The 23,473-nt window shown below is 35.9% G+C and overlaps 1 protein-coding gene and 2 long non-coding RNA genes across 4 annotated transcripts in view; 1 reads left to right on the top strand and 2 right to left on the bottom strand.

Moving 5' to 3' along the window:
• LOC130052601 (uncharacterized) overlaps positions 1–23,473 on the top strand; it is a 46,880-nt gene that overhangs the window by 17,507 nt on the left and 5,900 nt on the right. The gene's annotated exons all lie outside the window — the stretch shown is intronic.
• Positions 1–23,473, bottom strand: part of LOC125677246 (recQ-mediated genome instability protein 1-like) — a 36,105-nt gene that overhangs the window by 8,964 nt on the left and 3,668 nt on the right. The window contains exons 3-9 of one of the 2 annotated variants that reach the window (XM_048915254.2): positions 22,886–22,990; positions 18,475–18,594; positions 16,703–16,836; positions 14,901–15,040; positions 12,052–12,125; positions 11,085–11,916; positions 10,805–10,893 (exon numbers count right to left, since the gene is read on the bottom strand). In XM_048915254.2, the coding sequence (XP_048771211.2) occupies positions 10,805–10,893; positions 11,085–11,916; positions 12,052–12,125; positions 14,901–15,040; positions 16,703–16,836; positions 18,475–18,594; positions 22,886–22,990 (1,494 nt within the window). The remainder of the gene's footprint in view (positions 1–10,804; positions 10,894–11,084; positions 11,917–12,051; positions 12,126–14,900; positions 15,041–16,702; positions 16,837–18,474; positions 18,595–22,885; positions 22,991–23,473) is intronic. The other variant, XM_056158055.1, reaches the window with a different exon arrangement.
• LOC125677250 (uncharacterized) lies at positions 8,001–8,982 on the bottom strand. The gene is made up of 2 exons (XR_007371011.2): positions 8,529–8,982; positions 8,001–8,301 (listed from the first exon to the last, which is right to left on the bottom strand). It is a non-coding gene; the product is annotated as an uncharacterized LOC125677250 (long non-coding RNA).

Raw genomic sequence — 23,473 nt, 5'->3', positions numbered from 1 at the left:
CGACTTATAAGCGGGTCAATGGCACATTTCTACAAAATAACCTTAAAAAATACAACCGACTTATAGGCGGACTGACTTATAGGCGAGTATATACGGTAACTTTAAGGATAACAATTGGGTCCTCTTGGCCCTATAATATGCACATCTGCAAATGGCATCGAAGCATTGTACAAAATTTCAAATATATCAGATAAGCCATAAAGGAGAAGGGTTAACAAGCTATTTTACATCCTCCACCCCTCTTAGATCCACTATAACTTTTAGGAAAATAATTGGATCCTCCTGTCCCGACAAAATGCACATCTACAAATGACAATGAAGCATTGTACAAAGTTTCAAATCTATCATATAAGCCATATAGGAGAAGTGTTCACAAACTATTTCACATCCTCCACCTCTCTTAGATCCATTTTAACTTTTAGGAAAATAATTGGATCCTCCTGTCCCGACAATATGCACATCTACAAATGACAATAAAGCATTGTACAGAGTTTCAAATCTATCATATAAGCCATATAGGAGAAGTGTTCACAAACTATTTCATATCCTCCACCACTCTTAGTTTACATATTATTTTGACTAATTGTACCCTTGCAGTTCTTAACAATGAATTTTCAATATATTCCTATCTAAATTTTTATAGCTCTCTAGTGGATGCTTTATGTACCAAGTTTAATGAATATGTGTCTTCTATTATCCAATAGTTGAATGTTCAAATGTTAATGCATGATGATGCACAAAGACAGATTGCTAATAAAGTGCACCGCCACGGCACATGATACGCCCGTCACATATTGTTAACATGAACATATCACCATGAAGAGATAGGTAGGCATGGAACCAAATGTCAACCTTCCTTTAAGAATCTTACCTACTTTATGGCCTCATGTGACATTGCTTCAAATATTGATAATGTAAGCTTAATGATTTTTAAAAGGATATAAAAACATTTTCCCAAATGGTTTCAATGAAATGATTAAAGTGCAAGATAGCCCTTTATCCAAGCAAACAACTTACAATAAATGGGAGTACTCAAAAAGGTTGATTTATTCAACATATCAAAAAATACATATATCAGTATCTGCCTTTGTCAAATCTTCAAGTATAAAAGTAAAATATGCATGGTGATGTCAATATAAATAAATATAGATTAAAAACGGTTATTTCAAATACTGGTGCATCTCCTATGGTGTAGTTATTAATTAGAAAAAAATAATACATCATATATTTCTCAACTGGTTGTGTTAGACTTGAGAAATGCACATCTGCAGCTTTGCTCATTGTATTTTAAGGAATGAAGAACAATGCACAGCGTAATAAAACATCAAACATTAGTCATTATGTTTATTCTTAGACTGTAAAACTGTCATCTTAGTGAGACATGACAATCTGCACCTTGTTGTTGAGATATAAAATAAAAATATATTTTACAATATCATATTAATTCTTAAACTTTATACCAAATTAACTTTCAAAGTAATGGCTACCACTTAGAACTGTTCTAAAATTTGACAGATCAATTAGAAGGCCAGATTCCTCTGCCCAATTCCCAATTGCAAGAGATATAGATAGCACCTCCTTGATCAGATTGCTGTAACAGAAATCTTCTAAACTCATTAATTAATCTGTAATTTGACAGAATGCAATTTTTCTGTTAGCAAAATGCCTCCTGAATTGCTTGATAATTACACCCATGGGACAAGGGAAATTTCTCTTGTTACTGACACAAAAGAAATAATTTGTTTGTTATATACTGCTGTATAGTACAGTGTATATAATGAAGAATGTGTAGTTTCTTGAATTAACATTTTTTAATATGGTTATTGCAATACTATTTCATCTGTTCAGATTTACACAAATGCCCAATCTGCAGCTTTGTTCATTGTATATCTTTTTTCTGAACAATGCCACAGCCATAACAAAACATCAAAATACTAATCATTAAAATAGGCCTTTATACATATTGCAACCATTTGTTGTCTTAGTGAGAAATGATACTCTGCATATAGGTTGCTGAGAAAAAAAATTAAAAATTATATAGTACAATGTCAAATTAATTTTGAAAATAAAGACTAACCACAACAAACAAATTCACTTTCACAAATAATTTCTGGTATATCTGCAATTAAGAGGCTAAGATCTCTCTGCCCAATTCCCTAGAGATAAAGATAACACCTGCTTGATCATGTTGATCAGAGATGCTCTACACAAAACTCATTAATTAGTCTTGTCAAAATGCCCTTTGCATGCTACTCCCATGGGACAAGTGGAATTTCTCATGTTATTGTTAGAAACAAAGGAAACATTACATAGGCTAAAAAGAAGCTGTACAGTATATCATAAAAAAAATATGTGTTTTCTTGATGTAACATTTTTGAATGAGGTTTTCTACAAAACTCTTATATGAGTAGGGATTGTACCAATTATAACATACTTTTTTCAAAAAATCACTTCAACTAAATGTCACAGTGACCTTAAAGTACAGTGCGACACACCTTCTACCTAAGATGCATAAGATGACCAAGTTTCATGATTCTAGATCAAATAGTTTTCAAGTTATGAGCCGGACAGGGTTTTACCATATTTGGCCATATCTTCTTAATTAAAAGTCACAGCGACCTGGTTTTAATGTGCGACACACCTTCTACCCAAGATGTATCAACTGACAAAGTTTGATTATTCTAGGCCTTATAGTATTTAAGTTATGAGCCGGACACGAAAAAGCTAACAGACGGACGGACAGACGGACGGACATGAAGGCCATAACATAATACGGCCCGTCTTAAGACGGGCGTATAAAAAGTCTCCTCAGTGACTTAGGTGATGCACAATTCATGTTTAATATCGACATGTGTAAAATTGTTTATCGAGGACATAAAGCATTTGGTGTTTTATTGTCCTGTTCATGAAAATTTTCAATCTGAATATGCCAATATCTTTAATGACCAATTATACTATGGTGGTGACCAATGAAACAAGAGGCCCATGGGCCACATCGCTCACCTGAGTCACCTTGGCCCATATCTGAAGACTTTCCATATATATTTGCATGCAAAACCTTAGTACCTATTAATGGCCCCAACTACCCCTGGAGGCCACGATTTTTGCAAACTTGAATCTACACTATGTCAGAAAGCTTTCATGTAAATATCAACTTCTTTGGCCCAATTGTTCTTGAGAAGAAGATTTTTAAAGATTTTCCCTATATTTGTATGTAAAACTTTGACCCCCCCCCCACTTGTGGCCCCATCCTACCCCCCGGGGGCCATGATTTGAACAAACTTGTATCTGCACTATGTCAGAAAGTTTTCTTGTAAATATCAGCTTTTTTGACTCAGTGGTTATTGAGAAGAAGATTTTTCCTATATATTTGTATGTAAAACTTTGATCCCCTATTGTGGCCCCATCCAACCCCCGGGGCCCATGATTTGAACCAACTTGAATCTGCATTATGTCGGGAAGCTTTCATGTAAATCTCAGCTTTTCTGGCTTAGTGGTTCTTGAGAAGAAATTTTCTAAAGTTTTTCCCTATATATTTGTATGTAAAACTTTGATCCCCCCTTGTGGCCCCATCCTACCCCCAGGGGCCATGATTTGAACAAACTTGAATCTGCAATATGTCAGGAAGCTTTCAGGTAAATTTCAGCTTTTCTGGCCCAGTGGTTCTTGAGAAGATTTTTAAAATGACCCCACCCTATTTTTGCATTTTTGTGATTATCTCCCCTTTGAAAGGGACATGGCCCTTCATTTGAACAAACTTGAAAGCCCTTCACCCAAGGATGCTTTTGGCCAAGTTTGGTTGAAATTGGCCCAGTGGTTCTGGAGAAGAAGTTGAAAATGTAAAAAGTTTACAGATGGACAGACGACGGACAAAATGTGATCAGAAAAGCTCACTTGAACCTTCGGTTCAGGTGAGCTAAAAAATAATCAAACCACAGGATTTCAAATTTGTATAATTGATGAGAGCAATAACTGATTTGACGTGTGCATTAATTCAATTGATGAGAGCAAATAACTGATTTGACGTGTGCATTAATTCAATTGATGAGAGCAAAAACTGATTTGACGTGTGTATGAGGAGTTTTTCTACACCAGAGAAATTTGATATGGATGAAAAGTGGAGGATACGTACAACAATATTTTGAAATTGAAAACTTTCAAATTTACTTATTTAGTCAAAAAATACAGTTTTAGTTGATAGCAATCTGAGAAAAATTTAAAACGCCAGCTGGACTCGAACACGCAATCTACAGTTCAGCGGTTGACGTGCTAACCTATTGAGCTACTCAGTTAGGCAAGAATCTTTGAAATGTATAGACAAATATTGCTGATATTTATATTTTCCACCATGTTTTTAAAAGGAAGTCAGCCATTATTACAATGTAGAGTACCTCCTTAATTCAATTGATGAGAGCAATAATTGATTTGATGCACACATCAATTCAACTATTGCTCTCATCAATTCAATTATTGCTTGCAAAGAAGTAGGTACAGTTTCTAAAGTCATCTGGCCCAAAATATCGATGATTTCACTTGGAGCTCAAACCCTGGCATTCAAATAAGGAATACATTAGCAAACCCAAAATCTGCTCAGTTTGATCAGGAAAGTGATTTGTGTCATATGACGAGAGCTTGAAGTTGGCATAAAATTGCAAAAATGCAATTTTCAATGAAAATATCCACAAATTCAGGTGGTTTTTCTTTCAGAAAACATACAGCGCATGCGTCGAGCAAATTCATATTCAAGCATGTTTTTCATCTTAAAATAATACACAATATATATCGCTTTCATTTTGCTTGACAAATGCGCACATCTGTGAGACATTTGACAGTTTTCAGGCTTACTTTGAGAAAAAGGCGGAAAATGTCTTATTCATGATGTCATAATGCTATCCATTTAGGAATATCATTCTGATTTTGTTGACATTGTACACCTGGCATATATTTTACTTTCTTAAAACGCTGATTAAGGTTAATTTCAGACACCTTTTAAAGAGAGAAAATTTTGGCCTTTTTATGTATACAATTGTACCTTGTTCTTTAATTTGGAGTTCGGTTTAAATGATTTGATGATCTTTTTAATGGAAATAAAAGATATCTTTAATTATTTACAACTCTTTTGTAAAAGAATTTAAGCATGCATCAATTCTTTTAAAGAGAACAACAATTCAATTAAAGAGATCATTAATTCAATTGTGGACATGCTGAATTGAGAATATCTCTAATTACCTCATTGCTTTCTCTAGACGAATTAATGCACACATTAAGAAAAGAGGAATAATTCAATTACTATACACATTAACTAAATTGATGATGTAAATAGTAATACGCAAGTTCCGAGTTACCCAAAAGTTATTTCCCTTTGTCGAACTCTTTCGCATTTTATGACGTATGGTGGGTACACAATGTATACATTATATCGTAGACTGGCATTGTACATAACGATTACGTACGATTAATGTAATAAAAGCGTAACTTTTGTTTATATCAATCACTGGTATGTATATACTGGCCATATCAAGCATAATCTGTTTGAATCATTATTTGTTTCCTCTTCTACATGAGTGATGCTTTTATCAAAGAAAGATGGCAATCAACAATATTTGTTTGAGCCATTTTGTTATCCAATACTCATAAACTCACTAAAGTTGCCTTTCCCCTGAGATAGGATGGTCTCAGAAACTCTGGATATCATCTTTTAAGAAATAATACAACGATAGTAATTAGCAAATGTACCCACTGTCATCATATTTTACGTCATAATTTACGGAAGAGTTCGACAAAGGGAAATAACTCTTGGGGAACTCGGAACTTCCGTATTGAATTATTGCTCTCTTCAATTGAATTGCAGTGTGCATCAATTGAATTGTTGACATCATCAATTCATTTGAAGAGAGCAACAATTCAATTATACAGACCTGATTTTGCAAGCAAATTAAAAAAAAGCTGATTTAAAGATCACCCCTAATAGGCCGGGGGTCTGAGGGCCACCTAGGCCCCCAGAAGCTTTGGGGTAAATGGTACAAAATCCTGCATTCTGAGCATTTCCTGGCACTTCTTTTTCACTTTCAAATTGTCTATTTATTATACAAAACTTTTATGTTACATATACTTTCTTAATTCTTATGTTTTCTTTACCCCTAGATTATTACAGCAATAATAATTGATATGCATTCATGTATAAATGTAAAAGGGGATTTCAATCAACATACCTTATTACATCGACACAACAATTTACATGCATTTACAAATATGTGTGACTGTATTAATTCTTGCAGCATTCCAATTCTTAATTCACTTTCTATTTTGTTTCCTAATTTCAGCTGTCAGTACACTGATCTGACATGTTTGATGTGAGTCAGTCTAGCCTTTTTTGAAGTTTGTCATAGTTTCTTAGCCTTCCTCTTGGATATCTTCATAGCCATTACCATAACAGAGGAAATTAAGAAAATTTGGGTTATAAAAGTTAAGAGATTTTTACATAGTGCCTTTATAACATATTAATCATGAAGTATAGCTAAATGAGGTGAATAAGGGGGAATTGCAGATGGTATGATCATTTTACTTTGTTTTCTCATGAAAGGTACTGTACACTTATCGGAGGTAAGACTATAAAAAAATATTAGGGAGACGAATTTCGGTTCCCGCAAGAAGGTACTGATAAATCCCTGTTTATTATTAGGCCACTGATAAAATGTGTTGTGTATCCGCTAACTCGACTGACCCTAAATTATAGCCCCGACCCTAGACATTTTTTTTTCGATATTAAAAAAAATATATTGTCATTTTCCCGGAAAAAATACATTCCCGGTTCTTGGTTTTCGTTTTTGTTAAGACATTGAGATGAAGTCATGCAAATGCTTTAATGATATACAAAATTGCATAGCATTGTGTCAAGTGTTTAAACAACATTGATAATGTTTGTAACTAACAGGTTGACCTAGTGGCTAGTACCTCCATGCGTGCCTCACACAATGGTGATTTAACAATTGAAGTTAACAGATGGTTGAGAAACTTTGCCAAGTGTCATGTTTCCATAGAAGACTTTCTTTTGTTAAAATTGCCAACTCCTATGGTATTTTTAGACGGTGGCTATTTATAGCCATGCACTGTCTTATGCTATCGCTTCAGCGGGCATTACTGTACATACACGGGGACCCTAGTTTTATATGGAGGTCATGATGCAGAGTGACAGACATGAATGTCCAGTCTGTCAAATTTGTATGCACATCCTTGGTTTCTGCTGCAGTTCTAACTGAAAACACTATGAAAAAGGCCGCAAATAAAGCATTGAACGCATCCGAGTTGTTGATGGCTGGTGAGAGCCGAGAGGGAAAAAAAGATGTGCAGACTTTTCTTAAAATAAAAAATTATGTCCAGTAAAAAGTTTTAGCTGGAAAAGTGTTGGATCCCATTAGGATAAGTGGGATCTGCCCAGACTGTCTTCCTACCCTTGTTCCATTTAGATTGTGAAAATACATTCAGAAATGTATTAATAAACTTAAAATATGTTAATGATGTTGATATTTTCGTGATGATTTAATATTTTTTTTCAAAACCATCACATTATTTTCCTGTAAAACATATCCAATAGTAGTATTCCTATGACAACCAATCTAAATGTAGAAACAATATATCTGGTACTTGTATAGCATAGTGGCATAAAGGAGTTAACTTTTGTGTTTTATGCTAGATATGTTTCATTGAAAAGTGTTGTTTCTTATAAAACATCTGGAAATAATCCTCAGCCAATAACAGGTGAAATGTTATTATTGAAAGTTTACTTGCAATGCACATACATGCCAACTTTTAAAAATCCCCATGGGGGATTTTGCGCGCGACGACCTTTTTTCAAAGCTCAAAATTCACGACATTTTAGCATGAAAATAAATATTTGTCCTTTCAAATAAAATATCAATCAAATCATTGTTAATGTATCATATATTAACACAACATCAAATGTGTTTGACCATTAACTATATAAAAAAAACTTTGAAAGATATACATTAATATTTTATTAAAATCATCTATTCAGCAAAAAATCTTCTCCAACAAGTCACATACATAATATCAAATAATATTTAAGGTTGCATCCTTTTACACCATACAATAAACATTGGCCGGTCTATATATCAAAATTTAAATTAAAGCACATGCATTTAGGTACGACTGCAAAGGCAATCTTGCTTGTTTGTAAACATGGGCTTGCAGAGACTGGTGGAATAATCTGCATTGCAACCAAAAAAGGAGTGATCTGTCCTGCTATGAAGTTTGCGAACAAAACCTTTGCACCCATGACATCTGAAATAATTACCAGGAAAAAAAACCCACATCAAAATATTCCGTTTTACTTGTAAATTAAGGCTACTTGCTAAATAAAAAATTCAGTACAGACTTGTGCGAATTACGCATCACAAAGTATATTCAATGAATACTACACTATATAGACTATATAATACATCGCTATAGACGGATAAATTTGGATCGCCTATATTATTATAGTTGGAAAAAATATATACTTGACGTACCTTATTGCAAATTTTGGATGCTGTCAGCGAGAGGCGGAATGTCCGATTGTTTGGTGGTGACACTAGCATCGTTGTCATTCACGTTTGTGTAAAGGATAGGTCAATTTGAAATCCGTCTTCCCGATTAATTACTATCAAAACATGCTTCGTACTGTCCAATAAACACCCCGACACAGTCAGACCAACCCGACACCATGCGACACAGGTAAACAGCAATGGCTGACTATTGTCCCGATTTCTGATTGGCCAGTTCAGAAATGACGCGGGATTTCCAATTCTGGTCACGAGATTTCACGATTATTCCGCTTTCAAACTCGTTTTCAATCGTGAAATCGGAAATTTTGGTCGGAAAAAATTTCAAATCGGGATTTTAGGGTAATTTTGCTTTCCCGATCGGGAAAGCGGGACCGGAGGGTAAAATCGGGAAGATCCCGCCTAAATCGGGAAAGTTGGCATGTATGAATGCAAAATTTTATTTTGAAAGTATAAAATTCAATAGAGCATTTAACTTGCATTTAACTTGTTAAGAGTTTACAATGTTTTTGCATACTTTGAAAAAATAAAATTTAAAAATAAAATAAAATTTATTTCCTACCTACCTACCCTATTTTTTCTGGAACATTAGCGGAAACTCAACAATTTTTGTCATTGGCATTATCGTAAATCAATGGATTTATATTATTCTGTAGTTACCAGAAAAGCTTTGATTGGCTCTACCAGATTTCATGCAATTTTTCTTGTTGATGTACTCACGGGCACTGGAAGTTAATGTAAATATATAGTATGTACATGTATAAAAAGGAAGGGTAGGACACTCTTTTTGAGGCAAATTCGGGTTTGGGTTATTGTGGGCGTTTCTCAAACGGCCTGGCGCGATGAATCGTTCACATGTACCATACTTTCAATATATGTACGGTTTCTTTCCGTTCCAATGCCGTTCATTCGAAGAAAAAGATGTTTTTACACCTCCAAGTGTCTAAGAATTTCGCTAGACTGCCTTACTTCCGGTTTAATCGCAATGAATCGAAAGGTAAGTTCTGATAGGTCAATAATAAAATTGAAGTCTGATGTGACACACGTTATCTAGTCCATAAATACATATGTAGAGAAAATAATTCTTAGGATTATTACTTCATGATGGTGTTAGAGACTAGTGGTTTAGTACATGAGCCATGTTTGTTTTTATAGTTCAAATATCCTTATCATTATTTCACAACCAATAAGAATATGACATAAACTTATAAATGTTTATCACATTGACCAATCACAACTTACCTTTTGATTCAGTGCGATTAACCCGGAAGTAAGACAGTCTAGCGAAATTCTTAGACACTTGGAGGTGTAAAAACATCTTTTTCTTCGAATGAACGGCATTGGAACGGAAAGAAACCGTACATATATTGAAAGTATGGTACATGTGAACGATTCATCGCGCCAGGCCGTTTGAGAAACGCCCACAATAACCCAAACCCGAATTTGCCTCAAAAAGAGTGTCCTACCCTTCCTTTTTATACATGTACATACTATATATTTACATTAACTTCCAGTGCCCGTGGATGTACTGTTCCAGTGCCAGCCATCTATGTGATGAGTAATTGATTTCTTCATGGCATAATTGGCAAAAGCCCTTCCCGCTAACATTAATCATCGTTCACCTTTTCTCCAACCACTCCCATCTCCATGGGGTTTTGATACCTTTATCGACTTCTTGAACACTTTTATTCTCCAACCCAGGTCGTAGAATTTTGGCATCCATTACGGATTTTTACCGCGACCAACATTCTCAGTTAAACTACTAACGATTGGTTAAACAATACACTACTAGCTCCCAAGAACCAATGAAATTGCGTGTTACGTCCAATGATGAAAGATAGTATAAAAGGATCTAAAATAGATTCACCGGACAAAAACGGTTATGTATATCTATTTTTAAAAAGCGGAATACATATTTATAAGCGGATTTCACAAATTTAAAGAGCAGACTTCCACCAAAAAGCAGAAGAAAATCAGGTCTGATTATAGTGCTCATCAATTCAGCAGATTAATTAATGCTATCAACAATTCAATTGAGGTGTGCAATAATTCACAATTGAAGATGTCATTAATCATTTGAAGAGATCAATCTCTGTTAATTTGGTGCTCCACATATTTCATCTTTGAATGTAAAACATAATGATGGTGAGCAGTACTTTCCTCATTATACGAAAAACAATATGTCAGATAGTGTATTCAAATATGTACAATATGTGAGATAGTGTATTCAAATATGTACTTGCTTTAACTTTGAATCTGACTGGCTGATTAACGGGCATCTGCTTCTTTACAAAACTCAGATAGGTGAAGGGTTCCGCATCCACGGGGAGTTCTACAACACATCATTGTAATATTCTAGAAATTAAGTCACCAAATTATTTGATTCAGAGATTAAGTCTGAGCAAGCATGCATGTGCTAGTTTACAGCCCTATATGCAGCTTTTATGCACAACTGTCAAAGTAAGCTAAAAACTGGCAATGATTTCAATATATCTTAGAATTTCACCTCATCAATTTCCTTACCATCAATTCTTGTTTGCTGGTTTGTAATCCTGAGGGGACTCGTAATAGCGATAGAAATTGGTGGTTTTGTAGCCTTTTCTTCCTCTCTCTGTGGTGTTACAATTTTTGACTGGCTTGTAGAATTATTTTGTGCTTTTTGATATTGATTAGTTGTTGGTTGTGAAGTTGTGATTTCTTTCTTGATATTCTCTGGACTTCTGGAACTGTTGAACATTTTTTTCCTCAGAACTGGAAGTAGTGGTTGATTCTTTTCTCCCGAGATAAATGTATTCACTTCCTGCAACCCTCCATGTTTTTCTGGAGGGATAGTACTATCTTCACCACAAGCTGACATTTCAAAATCATCCATGTCATCAAAAAGGTTCTCGTCAATTACAGATACATCAATATCTGAAGCAAGTTCTGAATAATTAGTTTTCTGTGGCTCACTGTTTATAGGTATTGCCGTAGAGGTTTGATTTCCCGGAAAAGCATCATATTTAGCATCGTTCTTGGTGACATCACAAACCTTTGTTTTTGAATTTGTTTTTTTAACTGCCTGAGAATCACTTTCTATTTCCTTAGCATCCTGAAAACTTTCATTTCTATATCCCGAGTTTGCTCTACCTGTACCAGAAGAGTCAGAAACAGGCAGAGATGAGATGACCTTATGATTTACTGACATCTGAGGTACAGATGAATTCATTCCGAGTGAGTGTTGCTTTAGTGCCTTAGTCTTGCACTGTCCAGAGCTTTGAGGGTTAACTAATGTCGCAGTGGTCATTTGAGGAGGGACAGTCTCCATCTCAAAGTCATCCTCCAGCCAATCATCTAATCCAATATCATCTCCCCACTGAAACAAGTATTGTGTGCACATAAAATACTTAATGAGAAAGAAGTGAAGTCTCCATTACAATGAAATTTAAACTCTGAGCCATTCATACACTGTGCGGGGAGTATACAATTTCGCTGCCAGTGCTATACTTACTTCGTCTGCCACTTTCAAAACTTCTTGCTTATGGGGCACTGTATTGTATGCATTAGCTTTCACAGGTTCAGCTGCTAAAAACAGTTTAATTCAATTAACAAGAGGCCCAAGGGCCACATCACTCACCTGAGTCACCTTGGCTCATATTTAAAGATTCTCCCTATATATTTGTATCCAAAACTTTGATCCCCCTTGTGACCTCATACTACCCCTGGGGGCCATGATTTTAACAAACTGAAATCTGAAATATGTCAGAAAGCTTACATGTAAATATCAGCTTTTCTGGCTCAGTGGTTCTTGATAAGATGATTTTTAAAGATTTTTCTTAAAATATATATTTGTGTGTAAAACTTTGATCCCCTATTGTGGCCCCATCCAACTCCAGGGGGCCATGATTTGAACAAACTGGAATGTGCACTATGTCAGGAAGCTTTCATGTAAATTTCCGCTTTTCTGGTGCTGTGGTTCTTGAGAAGATTTTTAAAGATTTTTCCTTTATATTTGCATGTAAAACTTTGATCCCCTATTGTGGCCCCATCCAACCCACAGGGCCCATGATTTGAACAAACTTGAATTTGCATTATATCAGGAAGCTTTCATGTAAATCTCAGCTTTTCTGGCTCAGTGGTTCTTGAGAAGAATTTTAAAGATTTATCCTATATATTAGTATGTAAAACCTAGATCCCCTATTGTGCCATCCAACCCCCGGGGGGCTATGATTTGAACAAACTTTAATCTGCATTCTATCAGGAAGCTTTCATGTAAATCTCAGCTTTTCTGGCTCAATGGTTCTTGAGAAGAAGATTTTTAAAGATTTTTCTTCTATATTTGCATGTAAAACTTTGATCCCCTATTGTGGCCCCATCCAACCCACAGGGCCATGATTTGAACAAACTTGAATTTGCATTATATCAGGAAGCTTTCATGTAAATCTCAGCTTTTCTGGCTCAGTGGTTCTTGAGAAGAATTTTAAAGATTTATCCTATATATTAGTATGTAAAACCTTGATCCCCTATTGTGCCATCCAACCAACAGGGGCCATGATTTGAACAAACTTGAATCTGCATTATATCAGGAAGCTTTCATGTAAATCTCAGCTTTTCTGGCTCAGTGGTTCTTGAGAAAAATTTTAAATGACCCCACCCTATTTTTGCATTTTTGTGATTATCTCCCTTTTGAAAGGGACATGGCCCTTCATTTGAACAAACTTGAAAGCCTTCACCAAAGGATGCTTTGTGGCAAATTTGGTTGAAATTGGCCCCTTCTTGAAAAGAAATCGAAAATGTGAAAAGTTTACGACGACGATGACAAATTTTGATCAGAAAAGCTCACTTGAGCCTTTGGCTCAGGTGAGCTAAAAACAAGAACAAGCTTTACCTATAAACACAATACCCAGAGGCCTTATCAATCACCTGAGTATTAGTTAAAAGTATCCCTAGCCCCAAGGACTATGAAATCTATAATAATTTTCCTGTTCTGCATATCTAAGCTAAATTCTAATATTCAGCAGCAGTATAAAAAGATGACATTGTGTTCTTAAAACACAAATGCCCCTGAAAGTGCCTATACTGATGAAATGTTTACATAACATACATAACTTCTTTTTCAGAAGAGTTCCAAATTTCATAGTTCCGATATCCCGTATTCTATATTGTTCACTGACATGAGTGGCAATGAAACCGCAATATTTTAATTACTCAAAGCTCGCTCATGAATGACAACTTTTAATTCATACATGTCTCGGGATTTGTGCACACTAATGTTCAACAAGAGATGTTTGTAAAACACATGTCCCCTATGGTGCAAAATTGAAAAGGGTTATACACAAACATCATTAAATTGATAGTAGTATCATCAATTCAAAATATTGAACAGACAGTATCTTCTTATGTCAAGAGTGAATTGACCATGAGACCTAAAAATCAATAGGGGTCATCTACTCCTTATGCTGTACCAGTGTATCAAGTTTGATGTCAATCAAGCAAATAATTCTTAAAATATAGGAGACAATAATATATTACTATATCCAGTTCAACTATTGACTTTTGACCTCAAAATCAATATGGGTCATCTTCTCCTGAATATACACCAGTGTACTAAGTTTGATGTCTGTCAAGAAAAGGATTCTCAAGATATTGAGTGGACAGTATATTCCTATGTCCAGGTTAACCCTTGACCTTTAAACATGTAACCTCAAAATCAATAGGGATCATCTTCTCCTGAAGATGTACCAGTGTACCTAGTTTGATGTCTGTCAAGCAGTCTGTCAAGCAAAGGGTTCTCAAGATATTGAGCAGCCAATATATTCTAATGTCCAGTTTGACCCTTGACCTTTAAACATGTGACCTCAAAATCAATAGGGGTCATTTTATCCTGAAGATGTACCAGTGTACCAAGTTTGAAGTCTGTCAAGAAAAGGGTTCTCAAGATATTGAACGGACAGTATATTCCTACGTCCGGTGTGACCCTTGACCTTTGACCATGTGACCTCAAAATCAATAGGGGTCATCTTCTCCTGAAAACATATCAGTGTACCAAGTTTGATGTCTGTCAAGAAAAGGGTTCTCAAGATACTGAGCAGACAGTATATTCCCATGTCTAGTTTGACCCTTGACCTTTGACCACGTGACCTCAAATTTGATAGGAGTTATAATAATATGGCAACATGAAAACACTTACCTGAATTTGAATACACTATCAATATACCAGAATTCATAATTATAGTTTAATACTTAACCCTCACTGCACATTCTCTTACTATCCTATTTTTACTTTCACTTTAATAAAAACTTGTCCTCAAAATAATGATGAAATCAAAGAATCATTTGTTCTGTATTTGATGTTTTTACCTTGTGTCCTGCCCTTTGTTAAAAGCTGCTGTGCTTCTGATGGCAACTCCATTTTGATTTTTTTGCTCTTTGCTTTGATCATGACATCATTTGAGAAATCCTGGTGATACTCCTTCCCGGAATGCTGTAAACTTTGTTCCCTATAAACATTTACTCTACTTAGAAAACTTGTACAGATTGGATGCCTGGATACTAATTAGACACAATTTACCCTTGTGGTTCTTAAAAAAAGAAAATTGTCATTAAAAGAATTTTCCAACGCTTCTTAATGAAACCCTATTGAAGTCCAACCCTGGTCCTCAGGCTCATGAGGTAAACAAACTTACATCTTCCAATTAGTGCAGTGCCGCCCTGGCAGCATCTTCGCACTTTGTTTAAGGTATTCAATACATAATGAGCACATTTCATATTTAGTAAATGGATGGTGGGGGGGGTGCTCAATACACTACTGATAAGAGAACAGTCTGTATCATTTCCTGTAGAGGGGTCCTTTTCCAATAAACTAAATTTTAATTACTGCAGTACTGATTCATCTGTTTTCTCCAGCACATCAAACACGTTAGAGTTCATGTCCAAGCACTGTTTGTGGAATCACTGCTCACAATCTACTGATTTGACCATCTTTTACCATGATTTGCAAGCCTTACTACAGATATTGCAAGGGAATTTGGGGGACTGGGGCCTGGGTTTGGATGACAATCATTTGATATTAACATGATGAGGGCATATAAGTTAGCTGATGAATGCCTGTTTAATCTGTTAATTCGCATTGATGCTTCGAGAACAAGGTGTTTTCAGAGAGTAGAAGATGCTTCGAGAACAAGTTGTTGTCAGATGGTAGAAGGCCAGGGGAGATAGAGAAACCGCTTAATAGCTTGCATGTTTCATCAGCTGTGTCATCATTTAACCTACAATGTCTTTTTTAGACTCACAAGAGTTACTATGAGCAGAAGCAGTCTCTGCATTTCCATCCTGCTAGTGAATCAAAAAACGAAAATGAAAGTAACATTTTACACTTTCAGTTTGGGGTAGATACAATTCAAAAACATGTTGGTGTTATAATCGCCACCAAGTTCCTTTGCCATTAGAAGCTCCAGGTTATTACTCGGTTCTACATAATTTTCAAATCCATCAGGGTTCAAATATCTAAATATACTTAATAGAAATTTTTAGCAAAAAACTTACGAGTCTCTCCATCATGCATGTGCATCAGTCATCTACATTTTAAGTGAAAATATGGTGGCATCATTTAAAAATCTTCTTCTTAAGAACCCTAAATTTGAAGCCCTTCACCGGTCTTGGTGACGTCTCCAAATGAGTGAAAAATTCTCGAGAGAGAGACATTAAGCAAGATACAATCAATCAATCATCTTCTTAAGAACCACTGGGCAAACAATGATAAAACTTGCTTGAAAGATTCCAAAATGAGTGCAGATTCAAAACAGTTAAACTGTTCAAATCCTGAGCCCTGGGGTAGGGTGGGGCCACAATGGGGAATCAAAGTTTTACATGCGAATGTATAAGAACAAAATATTTTGACTAATTGAAAATAAACAGTAATGATTTAAAAGCTTCAAAAAAGTATGTTTCATTTACCAAGAAACCATAAATGCTTGGCACCAGAAAAAGCCTTCAGGTTTAAACAAAATTTGAATATTGAGTATCTGTTATGAAAAAATTCAAAATTTAAAGTTCAAAAGTATGTGTATAGTTTCAACAATGTTTCAGATTGCAATAACATTTACATTTTAAAAGACTACAAACAAAATTAAACTTCAAAATAATGAATATTCAGACATTACATTGCTAGTTTCAGGGAATTTTCTGGTGTGTTGGTTTCTATCAGTGTGTCCACTTCACCTCCCAGCACCGTTACATTGTCTGCAGTCAACATGAGTATGCCACGGCGACAAGGAACATTGCCCTTAACAAGGATCTATAATCACAATATACAAACAGAGTATAGCCCTTAACAAGAGTCTAATCACAATATACAAACATAGTATAGCCCTTAACAAGGATCTAATCACAATATACAGAGTATTAGTCCACTCACATATTAGAAAATATCATTGAACTTCAAGTTGTAAAGTTGTATTTAAAAAGTCATGTAAAGTTTCATTCCTACAGTCCCTGAAATGTTCTCCTTTCCCATTTTTCCATTCACTCACTGCTTGTTCAGTGTTTGTTCATTAAGCATTCTCTGTTCACCAACCGCTCGCATTCACTGTTCAAAAAGCTTTTGCTGACCATGTGTTCACCATTCATTCAGCGTTCACTCATCGTTCAGTTTATGTTTCTACATTGTGAACTCAGAAGTGAAAGGATCTATCTTTCTATGAACAACAAAATGAACAAGAGGTCCATAGGCCTTATCAGTTACCTGAGTATTAAGTAAAAGTATCACTAGTTCCAAGGGCTATGAAATCTATAATAATTTTCCTGTTCTGCTTTTCTAAGCTTAATTCCAATATTCCACAGAAGTACAAAACAAGATCATGTTCTTAATACAAAATTGCCCCCCAAAGAGCCCATATCGATGAAAGACTTTACATGACATATCATGATATGTTACATTTACACTATATGACTATTTTGAACCCACCCTAGAGTCAGAACCCTGGGGTTGTGAAATTCACAATGATAGTGTATGTGGGTATGTTAAGGCAGGTCATGAAAATCTTTGCTGGGATAAAATCCGCAAAACAATGTGATATCAATTGAAATAAGTATATAACTAAGTATATATTCTGTATTTCATTCAGATTTATTGTTTTCTTCAAGAAGTGTTCACAAGGAAGCACTATTAGCTTTCAAATCCAATCTGATGATGTCAGCAAATTTTATTCATTGATCAAGTTAATTTTTTTTTCTTTTTCTGAAATTATGAAATAAGTGCAATGCGAGCAAAACACCCCAGGCATTCCTAATAAATGGTTCATCTTGCGTTCACCATTTGCTCACCATTCACTCTGTGTCACATTCGTGCTCAGTTTTCTCTCTGCGTTTGCTTCCTGTTCACAAAGTTGTATTCAGCATTCACCATTTGCTCTGCGTTCGTTTAGCATTCGTTCATCATCCACCCATTGTTTGCTCACCATTCAGGGACTCTACAGTGAGATACTAAGACCTGATTTTACCAAACATGTCAATGGCGTAGTGTGGTTTCATAAAGTTTTGTAAACTTGAAATTACTTGGATTTCTCAAAAAATACTTTCAGTAATACATAATTTTGTGATGAGTTAGTCAATGTTCTTTCTTTATGTACTTCATTGGACATTTAATTCTGTGGTCTTGCACCATGAGAACAATAGAGAGTAAAGCTTTTTAAAGAAAAAAGATGAAACTACATCTTATACACTTCAAGTGTTCAGATCTGATGACAAGACGGTTCCAAATTATGAACTGCTAATTTAGAACCTGTACTAACCTTATAATTAGCTATACATGTATGTATCCCTTTCACTCATAAACATGCCCACTTCACACTTGTATTCCATTCACTCATAAACATGCCCACTTCACACTTGTATTCCATTTTGAACATTTTCTACAGCTGTGATTTATCCATACCTTACAGCCTGGTTTTAGTTGACTGTTCAGACATACAATTTGTTTGTATTCCATCCCTTGTAAAGAAATACTACCATCTGTCAAGTTCAGCATCATCATGCGAGTTGGCTTTGGCTCCCACTGAAATTAACAAACTCTAGTTATACAACTGACAAGGTATTAAGACAGAAGTACTGAGAATTAACAGTATTGTTTAGATTTTTATGACTGATAAATTTTGCTTGACACATACATATACCAATCTTTTCATACAAAATGTTAATGTTTAAAACTGATACCGATGAACAAAATCATATCACAAAACTACTCGAGTGACTTAATGAAACAAGAAGCCCATGGGCCACATCTCTCACCAGAGTCAACTTGGCCCTGTTAATCAGCTGTTGTGATTATAAGATTTGTTTTGCAATCTTTATTCCCGTGAAAAATTTTGACCTCATGTAGTGGCCCCAACATAATCCCAAAGGGTCATGACATTACCATGATACAAGGTAAAAAATCATGGTGAATGTAACGTCTTGCCAATAAGAAATCCATATACAAAACATGAAAGCCTTTCAACAGTGCTAGAAATATTGCCTAAGTTAACTTCTTTTAAAAGTATGTCAAAATACAAGGTCAAAGTCATGAGGTTAAAATTTTCAGTACCAAGAAAAGAGTCCCATGGGCCACATCGCTCACCTGAGTCACCTTGGCCGATATCTAAAGATTTTCCATATATATTCGCATGTAAAACTTTTATCCCTATGGTGGCCCCAACCTACCCCCGAGGGCCATGATTTTCATAAACTTAAATCTGTACAATGTTAGGATGCTTTCATGTAAATTTGTACTTTCCTGGCCCAGTGGTTCTTGAGAAGATTTTCAAATATTTTCCCTATACATTTACATGTAAAATTTTGATCCCCTATTGTGGCTTCATCCTACCCCCAGGGGCCATGATTTTTAAAAACTTGAATCTGCACTGTCAGGAAGCTTTCAGGTAAATCTCAGCTTTTTTGGCCCAGTGTTTCTTGAGAAAAGATTTTTAAAGATTTCCCCTATAAATTTGTATGTAAAACTTTTGATCCCCTATTGTGGCCACCTCTTACCCCCGGGGGTAATGATTTTAACAAACATGAATCTTCACTATATCAGGAAGCTTTCATGTAAATTTCAGCTTTTCTGGTTCTCGAGAAGATTTTTAAATAACCTTACCCTATTCTTGCATTTTTGTGATTATCTCCCCTTTGAATTGGGCATAGCCCTTCATTTGAACAAACTTGAAAGCCCTTTACCCAAGGATGCTTTGTGTCAAGTTTGGTTGAAATTGGCCCAGTGGTTCTGGAGAAGATGAAAATGCGAAAAGTTTATGCTGACGACGCCGACAGACAAATTTTGATCAGAAAAGCTCACTTGACCCTTCGGTTCAGGTGAGCTTTAAAAAAAAAGGGTCTTTTCACAAGGAATGCATACATGAAATATGAACAAGAGTACTGTAAATGGTACAAATTATGCCCGGGAGAATGTTATATAGGTGTTTATACTAATAAGTGTTTGTTTTGTGACATTGATTCTCAAACATGGCAAAAATGCAATGATTTGTAGAACTTTACTTAAGGTTGTATCAGCCATCATCAAACTGTGACTACTTCCTTTTGCATTGTATGAATAAAATGTCCCAGCTTAAAAACTGTGACAGGAGGTAGATAGACAAACTAAGAGTTCTGTGTGGAAACCAAGTTCAACAACAGGTACATATTTCAAACATCAAAGAAAATTGTTGAGAAACAAAATTCTACCAATATGCACATCTTCAACTTGGTTACAAAGGCCCTAGCTTTAAAACTGTGAGAGGAGTTAGAAGGACAAACCATGCACTCACTTTATAATATTTCCTAAAACTGACTTCAGTTCAATAACATGTAATTTTTTCAAAAATTGAAAATCCTTGCCACATGTACATCTTCAATACCCATACAAACATCTGTAAAATAGGAAGGTCCTCACTTGAAAATTGAGGGAGGAATTAGATGGACAAATCATGTACCCTCCATGTAACATTAATTTTCAAACAAGAGGTACTGTGAGCAATGCTCACTAAGAATACCCCCCGCTTACCCAAATCTCCCAAAGGGTGTTGGTAATAGGTATAAACTACCTCTTTTCTGAGTGTAAAAAACAAGGCATGACAAACTGAACCATATTGCTACTTCGATGTCCAGTGCGCGTGACCTTTGACCTTTTGACCCCAAAATCAATAGGGAACATCTTCATCCGATGGGTAGTCCATATGTAAGATATGGTGACTGTAGGTGGCAAGGATAGCACTTTAGAGCCCGGAAACCATATTGCTACTTCGATGTTCAGTGTGCTTGACCTTTGACCTTTTGACGTCAAAATCGATAGGGAACATCTTCATCCCATGGGTAGTCCATATGTATGATATGGTGACTGTAGGTGGAAAGGATAACGCTTTAGAGCCCGGAAACCATATTGCTACTTCGATGTCCAGTGCACGTGACCTTTGACCTTTTGACCCCAAAATCGATAGGGAACATCTTCATCCCATGGGTAGTCCATATATATGATATGGTGACTGTAGGTGGAAAGGATAACGCTTTAAAGCCCGGAAACTATATTGCTACTTCGATGTTCAGTGCGCTTCACCTTTGACCTTTTGACCCCAAAATCGATAGGGAACATCTTCATCTCATGGGTAGTCCATATGTACGATATGGTGACTGTAGGTGGAAAGGATAACGCTTTAAAGCCCGGAAACTATATTGCTACTTCGATGTTCAGTGCGCTTCACCTTTGACCTTTTGACCCCAAAATCGATAGGGAACATCTTCATCTCATGGGTAGTCCATATGTATGATATGGTGACTGTAGATGGAAAGGATAACGCTTTAGAGCCCGGAAACTATATTGCTACTTCGATGTCCAGTGCGCTTCACCTTTGACCTTTTGACCCCAAAATCGATAGGGAACATCTTCATCCCATGGGTAGTCCATATATATGATATGGTGACGGTAGGTGGAAAGGATAATGCTTTAGAGTCCGGAAACCATTGCGTCTACAGACGGACGGACGGACAGACAGACGGACAACCCGATTCCAGTATACCCCCCCCACAACTTGTTGCGGGGGGTATAATAAAGGGGCAAAACTCCTGCAAGAGAGATCAAAATGGATCAATATTGCAACAAGATCTAGAGTGATCCAAAGAGGCTGCATAGCACGTTCCTGCTTGATATGAGACAGAGAAAAGAAATTAGAAACAGAAAACCCTGAATGGATGAGCATCACTGTACCACAATATGTTCCGTCTAAAGATGGATGCATAAAAATGTATCACTCACAATGCAAGAGTTATGAGCAAGGTTAAAGTTTTTGTTAAAATTCTGAAATTTGGATCAAATTCCAATGTAAAGGTCACAAGGTCAAACATCATTGCATCAAATGAAATTTCTTGCCATAAAGAATCAATATACAGAAGCCCTACCTTAGAATGTTGAGGAGATATTGCTTAGGTTAGGCTTTCATAAAATATGTTAAACTCCCAAGATCAACTCTCAAGGTTAAAAACTTTGGTACCCAAAGCTAAGTCTTGTCACAAGGAATGTAAATATGAAATATGAGCTAAGTCTTGTCACAAGGAATGTAAATATGAAATATGAGTTAAGTCTTGTCACAAGGAATGTAAATATGAAATATGAGAGCCATATAACTCACCATTCAAAAGTTATGGGAAAGGATTAAGTTTCAGACACACAGACAGACAGACAGACATGATAACAAGAGGGCCATGGGCCACACCACCTACCTGAGTTACCGTCGCCCCTATCTAAAGATTTTCCCTATATATTTGCAAATAAAACTTTGGTCCCTATTGTGGCCCCAACCTACCCCAGGGGCCATGATCTTTACAAACTTTAATCTGCACTATGTCAGGAAGCTTTCATGTAAATGTAAACTTCTTTAGCCCAGTGGTTCTTGAGAAGATTTTTAATATGTTCTCTATCTATTAGTATGTAAAACTTTGATCCTCTATTGTGGCTCCATCCTACTCCTGACTTTAACAAACTTGAATCTGCACTAAACAAGACAAAAAGGTGTCCCACTTCATTCGAACAAACTTGAATCCCCTTTAACCAAATATGCTTTGTAGCAAGTTTGACTGAAATTAGCCTTGTGGTTCTGGAGAAGAAGTTGGAAATGTTAAAAGTTTAAAGATGGATAGACGCCAGACAAAAAGTGATGAGGAAAGCTGACTTGAGCTTTCAGATCAGGTGAGCTAAAACAGGAAATCAAAATTCGTTATTCTACATCCAGTTTTTAGAATCTGAAGCCATTTAGTGTGTGTGTATATAAGTATGAGCATGTTCATACAATAATCACTGAAAATTCAATGCTGAAGTTTTATACCGGTGGTGTAGGTTCCGCTGTTACTTCCACATTTACATTGTCTGCTCCCTGCACCCTCTGTAGCTGTCCATAGTAAGGCTTACCCACATCAACCATGGAGTCAACCTGCCAAGAGTGGAAAATGATGCAATACAAAATTATTTTAGCTAACGTGCATATCTAACTAGATGTGTCAGACTGACAGGAATGCCCCTGCCTAAGGGCCATAACTATTCCAAAGTTGGAATTGGAATAGAAGTACTTGACCCGCATATTCTCATGATATACAGAACCTGAAGTGTACTACTACACCACTTGCATGGAACGGTATGAAACAATTCATGCACAGAACACTGAACGGTTTGCACGGAATGCGTTTATACTATGAACTTACTGATCCATGGTCCACTCTAGGGATTTTCCACAATGATTTTTGGAAAGTGTGTAAAAAAAATGAAGGTAAATGCCAGTTTGATAAATTTATTTGAGGGCGTTTTAAAGATATGGGGACTGGAATTTATTGATTTTTGCAAATTCAATATGGTCATTACCATGTTCATACCACATCACAGATGATGCATTCCTAACACAAACAATGGGCTAGGGGCT

The sequence above is a fragment of the Ostrea edulis genome, chromosome 3 (assembly GCF_947568905.1).
Source record: "Ostrea edulis chromosome 3, xbOstEdul1.1, whole genome shotgun sequence".
In the NCBI taxonomy this organism is placed as follows: Eukaryota; Metazoa; Mollusca; class Bivalvia; order Ostreida; family Ostreidae; genus Ostrea; species Ostrea edulis.
This window is presented reverse-complemented; position numbering and strand designations above follow the sequence as displayed.